General features: G+C 31.8%; 1 protein-coding gene and 1 non-coding gene across 8 annotated transcripts in view; both read right to left on the bottom strand.

The window, feature by feature from the left end:
* The window catches only part of SCN1A (sodium voltage-gated channel alpha subunit 1), an 82,474-nt gene that overhangs the window by 8,255 nt on the left and 54,197 nt on the right, over positions 1-20,022 (bottom strand). For all 7 annotated transcript variants that reach the window (XM_069471914.1, XM_069471888.1, XM_069471898.1 and 4 more), the window contains exons 17-22: positions 16,500-16,620; positions 14,277-14,431; positions 12,608-12,781; positions 10,063-10,185; positions 2,566-2,847; positions 103-156 (exon numbers count right to left, since the gene is read on the bottom strand). In XM_069471914.1, the coding sequence (XP_069328015.1) occupies positions 103-156; positions 2,566-2,847; positions 10,063-10,185; positions 12,608-12,781; positions 14,277-14,431; positions 16,500-16,620 (909 nt within the window). The remainder of the gene's footprint in view (positions 1-102; positions 157-2,565; positions 2,848-10,062; positions 10,186-12,607; positions 12,782-14,276; positions 14,432-16,499; positions 16,621-20,022) is intronic.
* LOC138388125 (small nucleolar RNA U13) lies at positions 17,655-17,758 on the bottom strand. The gene has a single exon (XR_011234083.1). It is a non-coding gene; the product is annotated as a small nucleolar RNA U13 (small nucleolar RNA).

The raw sequence follows: 20,022 nt of genomic DNA, 5'->3' as shown, positions 1-20,022 counted from the left end.
TTTAATCAAAATAGAATCATTTCATTTGGATGCTCACATTTTGTTGAGTTAATTTAACTAAATCAATATTATAAAAACATTTAGAATATAAGGAATACTTACATTTCTGGAATCAACTGCTGCATACATTATATCCATCCATCCCTTAAATGTGGCCTGTTAAAAAGGACATGCATGTTTTACTTCAGAGTAAAAATAATTCAGACTTGATGTTTAATAAATTTGCTTACTCATATATTTTATAAAAAGGAATATTTTTTAAAGACATTTCAAAACCAATTTTACATGGATTTTGGATCAAGACAATATCTTAGTAAGACTTTTCATTTCCAGAATACATACTGAAAAAAATGGTCATTTGATATATCCTCCTGCTTAATAACAAACTCATAGTACTTTTTAATTCTTTAAAGTTAATGGAATAATGCAATTTAAAGTGCTATTAAATTTTGGTAGAACACTTTTAGAAAGTCTTACAAATTCCAACATATTTGGCAGTATCTCTAGCAGCCGAATAATTGTAATTTAGATCTGAGGATCATCTGCTGAAATCTAACTAGAAGGTGATTCAAGTGACTGAAAATTTGGTATTTCTCTTTATTGTACAATCTAAGGATCATATAAGTATACATAAAGGCAGACTTATAACTATCCTTTTAAGAATTTTGAAGCAAAACACTACACTGTATTCCACTTTCTTCTCTGTAATTATTGCAGAGAGTGGGTTAATATGGGTCAGAAAAGTGAAAATACAGTAGACACTTGACATTCACAGGTTGAAGGATACCAAGTCTGATTAATTCATAGTGATTTGCTATTTGTCCTAGGGCATGAGTTTTGAGCTCTATGGGCCTGAGAGGATTATTCCCTAACAATCCCTCGAAGCTAGCAAGGCTTTTGGCATTTATATCATGGCATGTCTTTGTTTCTATAACACTAACACTTGTGAAGTGGTGGATTCCATGAGAAGGTCAGGTGAGGGTGTATGTGATGGCAGTGAAAAGAAAGTAATGATTCTTAGTTAGAAAATGGAAGGTTTTTGTACATCAAAGAGAAAAATGTTGACTGTGTCAATGGCTTAGGTCAATGATAGGATAAGTCCATCATATACTTAGTACAGAAACAGAAAAAAGCGATTAAAGGAATTGTTTCAATAAATTAGTAATCATCGGAGAGGTGATTTTGTAAAAAGCCAAATGTGAAGCAGTATTTTAGAGCTCTTTTTTTTTTTTTTTTGTAGCAGAATTTACTTAATGGCTTGGTGCAGGACCTTCACTCTATAATTTCCAAATCAATTAGCATTTTAAAGGATTGTTTAATATTTTAAATGATCCTTTCCTTGATTTTATGGATGAAGTGATATACTCGAGTGATACTTACAAATGTGGTTATTAGTGAAGGATTGGAATAAATGTCCAAGGAAATATCATCATGTGTCTACTATAATATTTAAATAAATCATTCTTGCCAGATTATTTAAGTCCCCATTTTAATTGCATGGACATTCAGAGTAGGTCAGAAATGTCCAGAAGAGAAATTAAAATTTCCAAGAAAAAGGTGTGAAGAATTTGTAACATAATCATAGTATAGATACGTTTGAAAGAACTGTAAGAGTGGTTTGACCAGTGTGGGTTTGTTTGCTTAGTTTCCTGGCCAATTAAAAATATAATCCTAGTGAACAGAAATAGATTTCTGCCCTAAAGATTCTGTAGACTTGCAAGGGAAGAAATTATATAGCTTTTTTTTTTAAGCTAAGTTTTTGGTGGCCAAAACAGAGCAGTATTTTTTACTGTTTTTCAAATAATCTGATTGTATTTTCTTCATGGTTTTGTTATGATACTGCTGCAGCTAAAAACAAAATCAAATAAAAATGTTTAGAGCTACTGTATTTAAAAAAAATTATAAATGATTTTTCTTAGAGACCCAGTCTTAGAGACCCAGTAGTGAAAAAAATTAATATTTAGGATAAAATAGACTTCAATAACGGTGCTGACAGGTCATTTATGGTGAGACAACAGCTGTTTGTGTTTTGTTTCTGTGGCCAGGTGCGTCCAGGTGTTATTTACGTTTCACAGTGAGGATTGAATCCTAACACTGAAATATCATTCCCTAAACTTCAATCCAAATGATATAACTCAGCAGCAGTTAATCTCTGCTAATTAGTTACAATCCAATTATTTAATAGGTGTGTTATGTGTGTGTTTTGGAGGATGACCTAGCAGTGAAACCAGCTTTCCAATTTCAATAGAAAAAATAGCAAAGCTGTTGATTTATTGATCAACTTGTTCATACAGAAAGAGAGAGCAATATATATATATAAAAAAGAAAATTAGGAAAAAAGAGAAAAAGACCTTCGGAAAGAACTGGAATACCTGACCACTATTGACTATGTCTATAATAAAGTTTCTACCTATCTGTGCTCATAAACTTGTACTAATAAATCAAAATTAAAAAAAAGAAATATGTTATAAACTTTCTTCTTAGTAACTAAATAATAGATGATGTCATTACTTTGTTATTATTCCAAACAATTAAAAAAATTCAGAGAAAATAGTGTTCACTTACAACTTGAAGCAAAGAGAGATACCCAAATCCTACATTATCAAAGTTTACTTTCACATTTTTCCATCGGGCAGTCTCATTTCTTTCTATTAGTTTTAGGCAATCAGTATGATTATTCACTTCGTTGATGTCAAACCTGTCACCAGTTGTGGTGTTAATACAGTGGTAGAATTTGCCAGCAAACAAATTTACGCCCATGATGCTGAAAATTAGCCAGAATATAAGACAAACCAGAAGCACATTCATAATGGATGGAATTGCTCCTAAAAGGGCATTCACAACCACCTAATATACAAATGGAAAAAGAGAAGTGTCAGAATTCTTATCTGTTAAAAAAGAAAAGACATTCCCCTAGTAATCTTTGGTCTCTCTGTTTTATTTTATATCAAGACTATTTATTCTAGGATATTTAAAATCAAGTAAACAAATCTTAAAATAAAATTTATTTTTTTCTTAAACAATACTTAGGAAAACAAATATGGGCAATATAACAAAGAAATGAAAAGAATGTTTTAAAAAATGGAGGGAGAAGTACTACAGGGTTAAAGGAAAAGCAAAAATCAGAGAAACTTGCTGCCAGATGAAGTCAGAATATGTGTTGTTTATCAGAAGAAAAGTAGGAGATCCTACACAGAAGATTAACTCATTTAAAAAAGGCAGTATATTAAAGAACAAAATTAAAACATTGGACCTGAGCTTACTTGACCAATATACTTTTAAAATAAACAAAAATTCAGATGTATAAATATAAAAATACTATTAAATACCTAATATAATTTTCTCCTTAATTATTCATGCATTGCTATGACTAATAATTTTTGCATAAGAAGCAAGACAATTTGCATTATGTATTTCATTAGATCATCACATCATTTATTTCAAGCTCCAGTCATGTCAGTTGTTTCATTTACTGAGTTTAATTCAATAAACTTACTTTAAATGAAACATAATGGAAATCAGGTTCTTAGGAAAATAAGGAGGGATGCCATACATAGTCCTCAAATCTGATGTGATCACATGAAGTTCTGTGCACAATTATTATCTACATTTTTCTATGGAAGCATGTTTCCCCCCCTTATCTTTAATCTGGACCACAAATTAAAAAGCTGAATTTTCATTCATGGTAACACTGTAGGGATGGCTGTCCTTGTTTCCTCCTCCATAGATCCCATTGGAGCTGCACATGAGTAGCTAAGAGGGAAGGTGAATGCAGGCTCTAAAATGCTCATAAATGGTAGGTGCCTCAAACTTGAACATTAATAGCTAAGTTTAACTCTACTTATGTACCTCTAATATTCTTATCAATCTGATCCAAAGTAAACAACAGGCATCAAAATATCTTCAATCTGCCTTTTGATAGAGTATTTTTAGGACAAAGTATTTTGATTGCCTGTCTGAAAAAAAAATACATGAATCAATTTCTTATATTTCTGAGCCCTGTTTAAAGTCTGTAAAGAACTCTAGGTCTTTTGTAAAACAGTGTAATAAATGAGCCAAAGGAAATAATAATATCAGTAATGACAAAGGTGGAGAAATAGAGATGAAAAAATGAATTCAGGTTGAGTTATCCAGGCAGAACTCAGTGATGTGGCCCGTGCAGCTTACCAAGCTGACACATGGCACCTTACCCATCTCATTTGACTGTTTGCGTTAATGCCATTGACTTAGTAAACCCTTATTTTATACTTTATTTTAAATGTGCAGATACAATTAGATTTCTTTCAGATTAGAGATTTGAATGCTGAAATCAACTTGCTATTCATTTCCCTCCTTTTCCAAATATTTTGCCTACCATCCAGATTAAAGTGCTATTTCTACTGTGTACCCACAGAGTACATATTAAAATGTGTATTTTACTTTCAACACCCAATTTAAAGTATGAACAGAACACTGATTACCTGTATCTATTTCTTGAATTTCTTTTCACATTGATCTGTAGGTCTCACACTTTTTTCTTCAAAACATTTCTCACCTTTGTCATTTCTTTTCCATTGTCACAGTCATCATCCTAGTTCAGCCCTCTGTTACTTCACATCTGCATGCTTGTCAGGGTCTCCTAACCTTCTCCTTCCTTTAATCCATGTGAGATGAATTAATCTTCCCCTAGTCTCACTTTGAAGTTAGTTATCGGCCCCCTCAGTGACTACCAAGTACATTTTCTTTACCTTGATATTCACATCAGTCGTCAATCTACATTTCTAGTTTTAACTTCCCTGGCTGCCTACACTTCATGCCACACCAACTAATATAATTACCACTTGGTAGTATAATCGCCAAATAATTGATCTTCCATTTCCTTTGAAATTCCTTCTCTCATCTCCCCTTCTGAGATAGTCTCCCTTCTCAAGGGCTTTAGCTCCAACAGCACTTCTTTCAGAGAACCCAACATCAAGTTTAGCCTCCTAAATAAAGATGCGTGTTTTCTCTTTTGAATTCAAGAATCAGAATTCTAGTGCTGGACAGAACTTTAGAGGTAATTTAGTATCATGTTCTCATTTAGCAAATGAGAAAAATGGGGTTAAAACTGGTTAAGTTTAGAAAATAGACTAGGAGTATCATTCAATCTACCTCATTACTTCTCCTTAGAGTTGCTCCCGCTTATCTGGTGCCCATATTGCTCTGTATTAAAGTTAATTGTATTCCTGTAATCTTGATAGAGTATAAGAGTTTTTAAAAATTTAAGATGCAGAAATATATTTGTGAATCCTCCAAGGCCTTGGGTGACTTGAATATAGGAATAGAATAGAGATTTTGAATACAGGAATACAAAAATGGTTGAACAAAAGAATGAACAAATGAACTAAAGGTTAGCTTAGTATTTATTGATCAAAGCATGATTTTTAAATGTTATTTCTAGATATGGGATGAAAATAACTAAGGGAATGAGTGCAAGAAAAAGTCTGTGGTTAGGTTGCAAGTTTAAGAGGTTTACTTTAAAACTGGGGGGTTGGTTCTGAGTTAAAATTAACTCTAACAGTGGAATTCCCAATGTAAGCATGTGCTCTGGAGCACTGCCATTCAGGATGTGATTTGCAAAGCTGGCATACCTTTGGCCCAGAGAAATGGTTTATTTTTACTAAGAGAAAAGAACTTAGAAAACATTTGGCATAGTACTGGGGAATTCACTATACAAAGGTGCATTCATATTTAAGGTTTCATTAAATTAGACAATGAAGGATCATAGAAAAGGTTGTCTTTTCCCAAGAGCCCCAAGCCATTCCCTGGTTCAGCAGAGAGGGAGATGTATTAACTTTTTTCAGTTTCAATCTCTAAGGAACTGCAGTAATTGATTCCCATGAGGGAACTCTAGTAATTGGTAGGAAAGGAACAATTGGTCTGAATAAATTGGAAAGAACAGAATGAGGTTTCAAGCTGCATGAAAGGAGATGTCTAAGAAAGAAACTATCTTAACAAATTAATATTGTACTAGCGTTGTTTCTTCTCACAAACTTTTTTCAAAACATTATCAAATAAAATTTCTCTTTTTTAGCACAACTAATTCTTATAGAAACTCTTCCTATTTCTGGTTAACTATCTGCATTTTTTTTATTAAATCAACACTAAATGAGGGATTGATAATGAAATATGCAAATTAGTGTTAGAAATATTGATACATGCTCTTGTCTGAATGAATTGCCTTTGAACTTCAAACCCATATTACTCATGCATTCTAATGGCTCTCTAATTAAAATAGAGAAAAACTATAGGAATAAAAATCAAAAGTAGGCAAAGTAGAAATCATACATTTTTGAGTATGAAGAACAGTAATAGAATCTTTTTAAAAAATCTAACCATTATTTTGTGCTGTAGGTTTTAATTAAGGCAATTGTTTTTGGAAGCTATGATGTCAGTTATACAGACAAAAGTCCTAACTTTTTCTTCCTGTAAAGTAAAGCCTCTTGGCTGGGCACAGTGGCTTATGCCTGTAGTCCCAGCTACTTGAGAGGCTGAGGCAGGAGGATTGCTTGAGCCCAGGAGTTCGAAGGTGCAGTGAACTATGATTGTGCCACTGCACTCTAGCCTGGGTGACAGAATGAGACTGTCTCAAAAAAAAAATAACAATAACTTAATTAAATTAAAAAAAATTAAAACTCTCATTCTTGTACCACAGGCTTAACCTCAAGAATAAATGAAATGTAGATTCATTTTTATGTCTGTTTTCACTGTGATATCTTCTAAGAATATAGAAATTTAGTTGGAAGTGACTCATTCTAAAAAGTGAGTTTACACATTAAATTTTCTCTTAATACTCATGATGAGATGTTTTTGTTTTATTTCTAGGTGAGTGTTCTATTCTGCATAATTCAAATAAATGGATTCTTTTATATTAACTTTTTCCCTTTAAAATATAAATCACATGTGCTTATTCTATTCTTTCTTAATGTGTTTTTGCCTTGTTACGTTTTGAAAATAACCCCTATGAATTTATAAAACGAGAATGGTCACACCATCAATACCAGTCTTATGAAACCCGGAATATTGCACCCTAGCATCTGCTTACACATATCAACAACTGACTGTTGGTGTCTAGCTGGCCATTTGCAGGACCCAGACCAATGTATTAAAGGTCAGGGGTTGTATGCCTCAAACAGTAGTCATGGCTTGACAAGTTAAAAATTTTTTTCACACAATCATCCTACACCAGGGTCCCCCACCCATACCAATTGAATAATCACCCCATAAATGGATAATTCAGTATACACATAACTAAATCATATTCAATGAAACTTAAATAAAGATACCAACCATTGGGTTTAAAATCCACAGAGGGTAAATTCACAAAGGTATTTTCTTTCAAAAGAAATTTAAGACAATGGAAAACAGGGGATTAGGATGTATATACTATATCGTCCCTACCGTGGTGCAGTAGTACCCTTCCCAACCCCTCCCTCATCCCGCTACACATAAGTCACAGTGCAAGGATTAAAGGTAGCAAAAGGGGTAATACAGTACCCATAATAAAGGGCTGAGGGGAGGAACCAGCGCTCCACCCCATCCAAGTTGGAGCAAGATTATCCTATATAAAATAGAAATATATAGTTTGTTATTAGTTAGAAATCTGATATGACAGAACATTTGGTGTTACTTTTTGTATATGATGCTCTCTGTCTGTTTCCCTATCAATTAAGACTCGAGTTCTTTTGAAAAAGAAGGTATTTAAGATTTCCTAGATTAGGAAATTAAAAATACAAATTTAAATAAAAATTTCATTTTACCCTAGATATCCATGACATTAGTTCACTCAGTTCAGTTTTACAAGTTGAAAAATTTGGACTGGAAATTTGAAATACAATAAGTATTTAAAAGCTGTCAGCCAGAAATGTGCATAAAACATGCAAAACACAAAGTGCAACGTGATGATAACTTATTTATTATTTCTAATTTCTTCTCAAGCACTGTACAACATGCTTTAGTCAGTAATGTTGCATAAAAGCACATGCTTTGAAAAAGTGACAGAACAACAAAAATAAAATGAGTGCCTGAGTTATGCTTTGACAACAGCTATTGCAATTTTTATGCTACTAGGGAAAAGAATTAAATGAGAGTTTCTGAATATGTTCAAATCTCACTTCCCAATCATCATCATCGTTATTATCTCCAATCTCACCATCATTCATGATTATTTTTACAAAGTAAAAAATTCCAAAACTAGAAATACAAAAAATAGAATCAATAAAAAGGTTATTTTGACTCTACAATGCCAAATGTGTTGAAGAGCTTAGTCATTTTGGCGCTGTGTATATGCTGTCATCATGAGGAATGGAGTCACAGTCATAAATCTGACACCTTAAATAATTAGTTTCATAATCAATCAGTATCTATAAGGAGTTTATGTTTTTAAAACTCCAAATTCCAACTAACCTCTTTTTTTAAGATAAAAACATCATTAGTTAATAATTATAGATAAGGTTATTTCTGTAAAAATTAAAAGCAGACCTACAAGACCAACTTGTTAGGAAAATAAGGTGTTACATATGGGAATATCTGTCCATTTGACTCATGGATTTAATAAACTTCCAAAAAGTCAAATTGGAAACGTCTATAACAGCTTCAAATACTTGGCATTGTTCAGATTTCAGAAGCCTTTTAAATGTATTATTTTGATTCAGGTAACATGTTTTCAAGTAGAATGTATGAAAATAATATTTTTCTTCAGAGCTGAAACTGCCAGTCTGAAAAAAAAGAAAGTGACAAGTTAATTAGAAAACAGACTTTAATTTTTACATAACATGGAGAGAATTTCTGATAACATTCTGGTGAACAGTGAGGATTTCTATGAGAAGTTAAAAAGGACTATTTATATCTTATTTGTTGAATCATTTCTAATGAGGAAAAAGTTTTCATATATGATAGGGAAATCAAAGAGGAGTCTTATGTTCTTAAAAAGTGATATTTATAATAAATTTTAATTTAGAAGAGAATATAAGGCTATAAACAACCTACAAAATGAAAATGGAAGTGTACAATACAGCTTAGTTTCTATAAACATAATTAAACTCTAAGCAGCAAAAGAGCAATATTTTTTATTGGAATCACAATTCAGTAGGTTTGTTTTGCTAAAAAAAAAATTGATTTTTTTAAAAAACAGAACTAATTTGTATATGATACATCTTATATAAATTAATGCTTCTTGCAAAAAAAAAGGATGGAAAATAACATGTCAAAGTGGCAAAATTTCTAATCTGTTAAGGATCATGGAGGATGGTTAATGTTTCCTTAAAATGAATAATATAAAATTTTGTGGGACTCTGACAAATGAGATTTAATAACTTAAGAATAATTTATGAATCATCTATGATAATGAGTCAAAAATTATATTTTCTGATCATTGTTATAAATGTTTTACTTTAGTGTCATAAAAAGTGTGGGTTTGTATGTAATCTTTAAGTTAGTATTGCTATTTATGTAAATTAAGAAGATTAATACAGTTATACATTGAGACTATATTAAACATAATTTTAAAAAAGTTTAAAATTCAGTCAATATTTAATATCTACCCTTAAATATATGCAAATAATGCAAACTTTGGCATTATACAGACAAAAATTTTGACAACTCTTCATTTTTTTCCTTTACACTCATACTTAGGCACATGTGTGATGCATATTTTCAATAAAATCACTAAGTACAAATAGGTCATTGCAAAGAAGTACATGATATAGAGTTCACTTTAGTTTATTATTATTATATCATTACATATAGTACTTTAATAGTGCATCTACTTTTTTGTATACAGGTTTGTAAGGAAACTCCCAAGATGGATTAGGAAATAAAGTCATTTTAATGAGCACAGCAGATAAATGATATTATATCATTTTAAGAGAGGCCTAATTCTCTTGCATATCACCTAGAAGTAAATATGCAACAGATTATAAGGTAAAGTAGCAATTTTGCAAGGATTTGCCATTCCTTTTGCATGCATGGGTTTTCCTTTTTCTAAATTTAATTTAATTTAATTCTGGCTATATGTAATACTTCAGATACTTTCATTTTCCTTACCCTCATCCCTTCAAATCGAGATAAGGCTCTTAGAGGTCTCAGAGCTCTCAGTGTCCTGAGAGATTTGATGGCACCAAGTTCTGAGTAACCCAAGGCATTTGCTGTTAAACTGACCAATGAAACCTGCACACACAAAAATAATAATAATAAATAAACGGAACTGTTGTCATTCAATTTATAGTTACTATATAATACAACATTTTTGCTTATAATTATTCAGAAGAAGACTGTTCAGACATATTCAGTAAACTTTTTAAATATTAAAGAAATTTTTCAGTTTGATGCAAATACAATATTTTGTAAGACATTCGTTGAAAGCTAGTTTTTTTTTTTATTTCAGCGTATTACTGGGGTACAAATGTTTAGGTTACATAAATTGCATTTGCCCTGCCCAAGTCAGAGCTTCAAGCATGTCCATCCCCCAGACATGAGCACTGAACCCATTGAGTGTGAATATACCCATCCCTTCCTCCCCTCCTCCAAATCCCTAAATCACATGTGATTTATTAATTGAACAATTAATTAAAAAATAAAAAATTAATGATATAAAAGAAGAAATCCAGGTAGAAGAAAATGTCATTGGTTATTCTTTTATTTTATTGCTGCTGTTTAGGAATTTGCTTATGGCTAGTCATAAAATATAAAAACTGCTATTGTACTGAAAAAGCAAGAAATTTTTACCCTGTGTTAGTATATTTAAATAATTATATTAATAATCAATATTCTCAGTATTTAATGTGCTAAATTGGTTTCAAAAATCATTTTTTGTTTGTCTTGGTAATACCTTGTTTGTGTTTTCATTTGTTTAAAGTTTATTTCTATGTAAATAATTTAACTTAAAAAATAATTCTATCATAAAATTTCCTCAAAATTATTTTATAATAATTTACAGCTTCTGTCACAATACCTGGCCCTAAATGGCCAATCAATGAATATCTGCCAGATAATAAATTAGTGGATTTACTTTATTTGTATGAAATATCCATAACTAAAAAAAATCTTAGGTATCTAATTCTCTCAACAGAGAATTTACCAAAACTAAGTATCTAAGCAACATTCCACTTTTATGGCTGGAAAGTGGTTAGAGTCAGACAATTCCACATACACATGAAACTATTTTTGCAAAATTTTCTTTTTTAAATGTATTAAGTTGTATTATATTTAATGTGCTTTTTATATTATTTGAGATGTGTTATAATTAGTTTTTTTAGAGTACTATACTGATCATGAAATAATTAAAATAGAACATTGAAAATAAAGGTATCATTATTGAATAATTACAAAATTTTCTATGGAATTATTTTTCTAAAATATTTCAGAAATGATTATTAAAAGCCAACTTATAATAATAAATAAAATCATCTTTCTTCTACCAAAAGGCTCAGATCTGTAATAAGCAAAATAGAGAAAAGCAAACCCAGGAAATGTCAAGAATATAAATTAGATTTAAAATCTAGTGTAAAAAATTATAAGGAATTGAAATATGACGTAATTTTTAATGCTTGAAACCTCAATATTAGATACTTTCCCCTTTTTTGACATGATAAACCAATTATTTCTTTGAGGTTTCTCTCAGTTCACTCATTTCATTGTAACGTTATCAAGATTTTCAAATTTGCCTTTGTTCAGAATCAAGGAGGTAGAATGTATCCATGATTCTTAGCTCTAGAAACATTTTCCATAAGAAACCTTCATAATCTTGCTGGATTAATATTCTTTTGGGGTAAAACTTCTCTCTATGAAGTCATGATATTTTGAACATAGTTTTCTAAAGCTGAAGTTACACTAAATTGATAATATGAAACATGATGTTTAACTTTAACACGTCTCAGGCACTTGTTTTAGGGTAAATGAAGTGTTAATCACTGGATATATAAATTCTATAAGAGGCTGTTTGGTATATTATGGGCTTGCCTTAAATCTAGTCTCCATTCTAGGAAAAGTGCCACCACTGCATAAAGTAACTTGTCTTTCCCTGCACTCTGCATACATTTCTTCCCATCATGGAGTTATAACTTATATAATCTACTCTTTAAATCTACCCTTTAAACATTTTGAGTAGATCAGAATTATTTTAAAATGACAGTAGTCCCCACCATCATCACTGTTTATTGAGTGCCTTTAACATTATACAAATAATATCACCATTTTACAGAGTCAGAGGCCAAGTAAGTTATTCAGTGGCACAAAACCAGTAAGTGGTGAAGCTGGGATACAAACTTTAGTTTGTCTGATTCACAATATAAGGAATTTAAATAACATGCCCTTTACATTTCTGATTTCCCTACTTTCCCTATAAGCTGCTGATTTCTTTTTCCCCTTCAGCTTTTTCTGCTAGATAACTACCATAGATTCCATCCCCTAATGCTATTTTAAATCAGTACTACACGTCTTCTAAAAACTACACTTTCATTCAGTGAGTGACTTTAGTGGCTAAGTGACATATCCTGTCAACATAATGTAGTGGTCCAAGATTCACTATTTTAGAATTAGAATATAAATAAGACAAACTACCTGGAATGACAAAGACCTGAGAGATACCTACATCAACAATTAAGAAGTCCAGCCAACACCAGGCATTGGTGAAATATGTTTGATAGCCATATGCTACCCATTTTAGAAGCATTTCCAGAATGAAAATGTAAGTGAAAACCTTGTCAGCATATTCCAACATAGTCTTAATTGTCTTTCGCTGATCAATATATATATCTTCAAATGCCTATAAAGGAAGAGTTACACATTTTAGCTTTCAAAAACTATTATGCTCTATAAATTATTTTTCTCTGATTATATATGCATATGGCATTTTATTGGACTAGGAGAGCAGAGGAACAGTAGTTATTGCTGTTTTATTTCCTCTCAAAGGCCTTCTCATTATCGAATCAGGGGAAATGTTATACTCTCCATTGCTATTACAGCCAAGAGACAGAAGAAAAGTGTAATTCCAAAGAATTGATTTGACTTGTTCAAAAAATAGTCCTTGATGTCATATCCTGATGTGGCTGCCCCAGTTGGAGTTACATATTCCTTTTGTTTCATTTCTTTTGCTTTCTTATATTGGCTTTTATGCCATAGAAAGGAGGTTGAAGAAATAAAAATGAATGCAGAAATCATGATTGATCATTACAGTGTTCAATTTTCCTAAATACTTGGGTCTATCTGCTTCTTTGTTGTTTATTCGTTTTTCTAATAGTTTATATTTCTCAGCAGAGATACAGTATGACAATGATGATAAAATGAAATTATGTTTCAATTAGATCCTAAGATGTATTCTTCTACTATGAACCTCACTTGATACTTTACTTCTAAGTACACATTCCTTTCAATGGTGAAAGAATGTTTCTTGTCTAAAGTGGCATGTAGAGAAAATTTATTTCCTTCGGAGAAATCTGCAGGTAAATATAGTTCTGTGTTCAAATTATAACTGAAGTTAAAGAAACTTGTAAGTAATTGTGTTTCAATTAGGCAAACTCTATCATCTGTACCTATCAATCAATGGATCTATCTAGCTCTATGTTATGGCTTAAATATTCCCTTTGCATCAGTGTTTGTTAAAATGATATCTATATATTATATTTATATTTTTAAAATAATTCTCATATAAATGTAAACTGATTCTGATGAAATTAGCACCTCCCTATAAAGAGAAACCAATCCTTAAATGAATCACTTAGGCATGCTGCCCAATATTTATTGTTCCCAACATTCACTGTTTCCTGAGTAGCACAAGAGTAGTGAACACAATTGGAAAGAGACAGAGAAGTGGTCTCTAAAGACTTATTGACTGTCCATAAAGAGATGATCATAAAAATACCATTTAGAAACAAAATTCACCACAACTTAGAGGATGCATATTTCCAATCACAGGACTTCCATTAACAATACTGTGGTTGCCATGCTTATTTTCTTATTAAGCTATTAGTAATTGAATATTCACACTTTTTAGTTATAATGAATAAGTTGAATGTCTAAGTTTTCTGGAATACTTAATAGTAAGCAAAAATAATTAGCTTATTAGAAATGTTTGTATACGTAGTAAAAGTAAATCTATAAATATATAGTTATACATTAAGTCTATAGTCTGGAAGACACAAAGTGGGGCAATTAAAATTTGTTAGACACTAAGACTATGAAACAGAAAGCTTTAATAAGCCATCAGTATTAGAAGATTCTAAAAATTAGTGGTGTAGCACCTTTGCTTAATATTCACTCACCAGAGCACCGCTGCTAAGGAGAATCATGAAAACAATGAAGGTTTCAAACCAGTTATGTTCAACTATTCGGAAACATGTTCTTCTCAGGTTCCACCATTGTTTTCCTCTCCCTTCTTCCACACTGATTTGACAACATTTGAATCTTTGTACACAGCCTGCAGGTATAATGTTCAAAGAGAAGTAGATAAAATAACTTTTGGTGCTTCTGTAATATTCTTTGGTGTGTCCCTGTTTCATCTTTTTATTACTATTGCCATCTCTATCTTGCTAGGATAAATCTCTAAGCTGGAGTATTAAGACCACATTCATCAGCTGTGTGAAGTTGTGGAATTATTTGGCCTCTTTATCATTTTTTATTTTTATTTTTTTAAGACAGAATCTCACTCTGTCACCTAGGCTAGAGTACTGTGGCATCAGCCTAGTTCACAGTAACCTCAGACTACTGAACTCAAGTGATCCTCCTGCCTCAACCTCCTGAGTAGCTGGGACTACAGGAGTGTGCTACCACACCCAGCTAATTTTTTCTATTTTTTGTAGAGACGGGATTGGGGGGTGAGGGGGGTCTTGCTCTTGCTCTGGCTGGTCTCAAACTCCTGACCTCAAGTGATCCTCCCACCTCAGCCCAGAGTGCTAGGATTACAGGTGTGAGCCATCATGCCCGGCCTATTTGGCCTCTTTAAATGGTTCCCTAGATAATAATATCTTTTCTGCCTCACAGTGTTATGATCTAAGAAAAACTTTGTGAATGACAAAAAAAAAAATGTGAAGTAGCTTTGATCTATACTATATCATCCTGTTGCACTCGAAGTCACTTTAGAAAAGTCCTCAGAAAAGGACTTCAAAATGGAAAATAATAATAAACAGAAATCTTCCCTTTTATGGAGGACGTAGAGTAATAATGTAGATCTCTTCCAACAATGCTGGGTTTGTTACTGTTTAGATTTTTTTGTGGTGCTCCCAGAAGGGATTATGTAATTTTCAAAATTAATTTAGTCCACTAAAATGTGATTTGCAGGATTCTGCTTTGATTTGTCATTGACTTCCTCAAACACTGCTTTCACTTGCTCTGACATCCAAATTAAATCAACAGATATCTCTGAGTACCTTTGTAAGCACCATGGAAGATACTTTTTAAAAAGTTCAGAACATGTACCTTGCCCCCAAGAATATTATAAGAAATTCAGATTTTCAAAAACAAAAATAAAAAAGATATAAGCACTGGAACCCTGTTCTGAGGCAAAAAGAAAAAAAGAAAAGAGAAAGGCAGGTATGTTGGAAGAAAAAGGAGAGAAATAAAGGAAGGAAAGGAATAGAGGAAGAAACGAACCAAGGAAAGAAGAAAGGAAGGTCCTAAGGAATGGCATAAGGGAGGAAAAGGAAAGAAGGTAGACAGTAGAAACACATACAACAGTTCAATAGAGAAGAGTTTTCACAAGGTAATATGTGATTATATATCAAGTGAATTAGATAGATATATTTGCCAAAGCTGTTCAGAGGAATAAGAAGCTCTTTCACCATGGTCAGATGAAAGTAGTTTTGAGAAGGACTTTGAGTAATGTATATAATTTATATAGAGAATACAGAAAGACTGAAGATATATTAGGCCTATGAGGAAAAGAATAGCAAATAGAAAATATGAAAATATATTCTTACCCCCGAAACTCAAAATCCCAAGGAGACCAGACCATGGTAAACACCACTTACAGGAAAAACATATCTCTTATACTTATTATCCATATTGCACAAGGCTCAACTAGCTGCTGTTTAGGTATCAGGTATCCAAGGCAGTGCTTATTTCCTTTTTCATCCAATAAGTATTGGAAAACGATGTCTTCATGAAAAAACATGATTTAGCATTTGCAATTCATTTAGTTTTAACAGTTAGAAAGTTACTTTTAAGGTAGATACTGTGTATGAGAATTTTATCTAGTGTTTAAAATGCCAACTTATTATGAAATCACTTTTTTTAAAAATGTTAAACTATAAAACTTAGTCACAAGTTTTGATTGCATTAAAACATTTTTTTTTCCTTCATTTTCATGAGTCCTTCACGTAATGGGCACAGATAATCGAAGCACAACACTAGATTTTAAATCCCTTTTCCCTGTCCACATATTGGAGATAATTGAAGTAGATCTACTACAAACTTCTATTTTATTACAAGTAATCTATTTTTGGTGACCAATAGCTAAAAAAGCTGTGCTCTGAAAGTTATTTCTTTACCTTCCGTGAAACAGGCTTCAGGCTCAAGGGTTTCTTCGGGTTCCACAACAGGCTGTTCCTCTGCAGGTGCGCCAATGTCCACCGTGCTACCTTCCGACGAGCTACTGCTTTCATTAAGTTTCTGTACGTGAGATGGACATAAAGAGTAAACCCCTTTAATTCTGGTAATAAGTGGCCCACTGAGAAAGGATTATTACTATGAACTAATTCTGCGTGCTCCTTGAGGTAAAGAGATTTTAAGTTTAGTGCAAAAGAGGGATTGAATAAGAAGAGGAAATAAGAAAATCACTGTGTCTATGTTAACTCCTTCACCATGATTCACAATGTAGGTATGAGATCACATTACTATGTTTGATGTTACAAATGGCCATCAGCAACAACATACTGAGCAAAACACTGTCCTGTGGCTTAGAGAAGCAGGAGAAGAAGAGAGAGGGAGGGGGAGAAAGAGGAGAAGGAGGAAGGCAAGGGGAACAAGAAGAGAATCCTTACTTTAGAAGGAAATAATGTCATTAGCTTATTCTGCATTTTAATGTTTGACTTCATACATTTCCTTAACGATGTCTTACTTGTGAACAAATACTATGTTGTTTTCACTCATGTTACTAATATTCATGGTTAAGGTTTTTAGAGTTATTTTATATAAATATATTAATATTTGTACATTTCATGTGTTCTTTGGAGAGAAATTGTTATGAAATAGGTAAAAAAATAAATAACCTTAAACATATTAAATAAACAATTTAAATTTCTGGAAAATATTTTAGAGCCTGAAATCTTGTAAACTGAGATAAATAAATAATGTGTGGGAAAATTCAGTTTGCCCCAACAAATAATGGTTAATATGCCATGTGAAACTGAAAGGAGGAAATCCAGTTAACAATAGCCCTTATATTTTGACAATAGTTATGGGACACACATTTCTTTTTCTAGAGTTCTGAGAAGACAAGAATGGCAGAGATAATAGAAAATATTAATTTAACTCACTAAGATAGGAACAAATCATGAATATTTTTCCTGAAAACCAGCCAACTGGCTTTTAAATTTTTGGTGAGAGTAATTAATTCATTAATTAATTCAGCTATGTCATTTAATAATAAAATATTGCCAATAGCTAATTTTGCTTTCTTGCCAGTCATAATATATATTTTTTCACATCAGAGGGGTAATGTACCTATATTGTAACAAAGATTGAGGGAGGCACATCTCATACATGTGAAGGAACACCCAATCATCATGCTTATGAATTACAAAAGGATCATAATATTTGCTTTCTTATGAGGAGCATTACTTTTAATGATACCTCTGAAGGACTGATTTTTATTCTGCCTTTAAGTGAAAACATTTATTCATTTGATCAATCAAAGCATTGTTTTTTACTCATTCTAAGAAAAAGACATCTGAGTGGTGACTATTTTGTTTGAAATTCCAAGAACCAAAAAGACACGTTTCCAAAATGACATTCTGTGAAGAAGGCAAATAGTTCAACAGTTCAATAAGATTCAATTTTCAGATATTCATCTTCCTATTTCTTATTTTGACATTTATTGTTAGGCTGCTTACGTAAGATGGTCACACTTATAGAATTGCTTTTTCTTAAAATATGTGCAGACTTACAGTTTTTCTGATGTTTTTACATTACAGTCCCAATTCACAAAGATAAGCTGAGTTTTAAGTTCATGTTATTTTCATTCAAATTTTATTCTTTTGAATTATTAAACCAATTTTGTGTAATAAGGATACAACACAATAGGAACGTAACATCAAAAATGCAAACTGAACAATGTAATAGTTAGCATGCAATTTAGGCACACACAAACTCTACCCTCTCTACTAAATGTTAGATGAGGTAAACTTACTACTACTTGTAAGTACGTGAGCAAATATTTGTAAATACTTGTAGTTTATGAACAATTCTTTAAGAATATAGTGGCTGTTATGAATATTATAAGACTCTGTGAACCTTAAGTTAGCTTACATTTAAAATATATTATTAATAAATGTTGATGAATTACTTTTCTGTTGCTTGAAGACTACTTTATAGGCAAACAGGGACCAGGGGTAGGCTGTAGATCAAGGAATTGGTGAGCAGTGCTACTTCTCCAAATTGTAAAACATTAATGGCAAAGCCAAAGATAATCAAAGTCACAAATGGATGGATACAATGTTAATCTGTGATATTATAGCTACATAGTGTGACCCCCTACTATGTTGCCTGGTGTTGCATTAGACACTTTTTACTCATTATTGCATTAATTCTAACACTTTAATTCTGTGAGGTGGATAATGTTGTTCTCATTTTAGAGATGAATGAGACTAAGCCTCAGGTTAAGTAACTTGTCTAACATCATATAACTAGTAAATGAGAAAGCCAAGATTTTAAATAATTATTTTTGAGCCCAAAGACCATGCTCTGTCTTCTATGCAGCCACATGGTTTCTGAAACAAAAGAAACAATGAGCTCACACACTTATAATTCTTCCATCAAGTTAAACGTGAAAATAGTCTATAGACAAAAAAAACAAGATGAGCCTAATAAATGAAGAGAATCTACAATTTAATCCTGAAGTGAAAAGCAAAACAAACCAAAAAACTCCACCCATTCATATCACAAACCAATAATGATATTTTATGTGATATAAATATTTAGTATCTTCATAGAAATTATTTCACCAGCTTCAACAAGCTAACTTTTGGTAGTATAGACATGACTTATATTTAATTTTTGTTTATGATAATTTTGTCAACCTGATTATATGCTTGTTAAAAAGCAAATATCATAATAATAACTTAAGGGCAAGCAATAATAAAATCCTTGGGTATGATATTACTTTAACTCACAAAAAAAAAATTTTAAAAATACTACTTATAAAGTCTTTAAAAATTTTGGACAAATCTACTTTTTGCTTAACACAATTCTTCACACGTAGTGCCAAAATACAAATATTAAGATTCATATCAAACTTTGTATCCATTACTAAATATAATTATTAATCACCTAGATTTCAGTTTTTCAGTCAGCAACTGTGAGTCTTAAGGTAAATAAATGTGAATCTAAAATAATATAAAACTAATGTATTTCATACCTACTGATTGCCTTCTTAAATAGCTTCCCCTGCTGTATCTTGCCTGGATGATGACAAATAAGTTGTTCCCTTTTTAATATACAAAGTTGCCCTAGGTTTTACTGCGATCAGACTCTCTCCAGATGAGGGTGCTATTGCCAATATAGTCAACTTTATGAACATTCTTTAAAATTAGTTGTTCTTGTTTTATAATTCAACTTTGTGATACATTACCAGTTAACATACTTCTAAGTATACTTTCCCTTCAATACATACAGTTGGGAATCAATCTATATTTTAGATATTTTAGGATGATTTAAAAGATGATTAAATGCCTTTGTAGGTATTCCACTGGAATATCTACTCTTGGGAAGCTCTCAGGTCTAGGCAAGTGATCCTTGGCATGTTTACAAATTAACTCTTAAACACTTCTTAATATACAAGTATATTCTACAGTC

The sequence above is a fragment of the Eulemur rufifrons genome, chromosome 1 (assembly GCF_041146395.1).
Source record: "Eulemur rufifrons isolate Redbay chromosome 1, OSU_ERuf_1, whole genome shotgun sequence".
NCBI lineage: Eukaryota > Metazoa > Chordata > Mammalia > Primates > Lemuridae > Eulemur > Eulemur rufifrons.
Note: the sequence above shows the minus strand (reverse complement) of the source record. Positions and strands in the feature narration are given on the sequence as shown.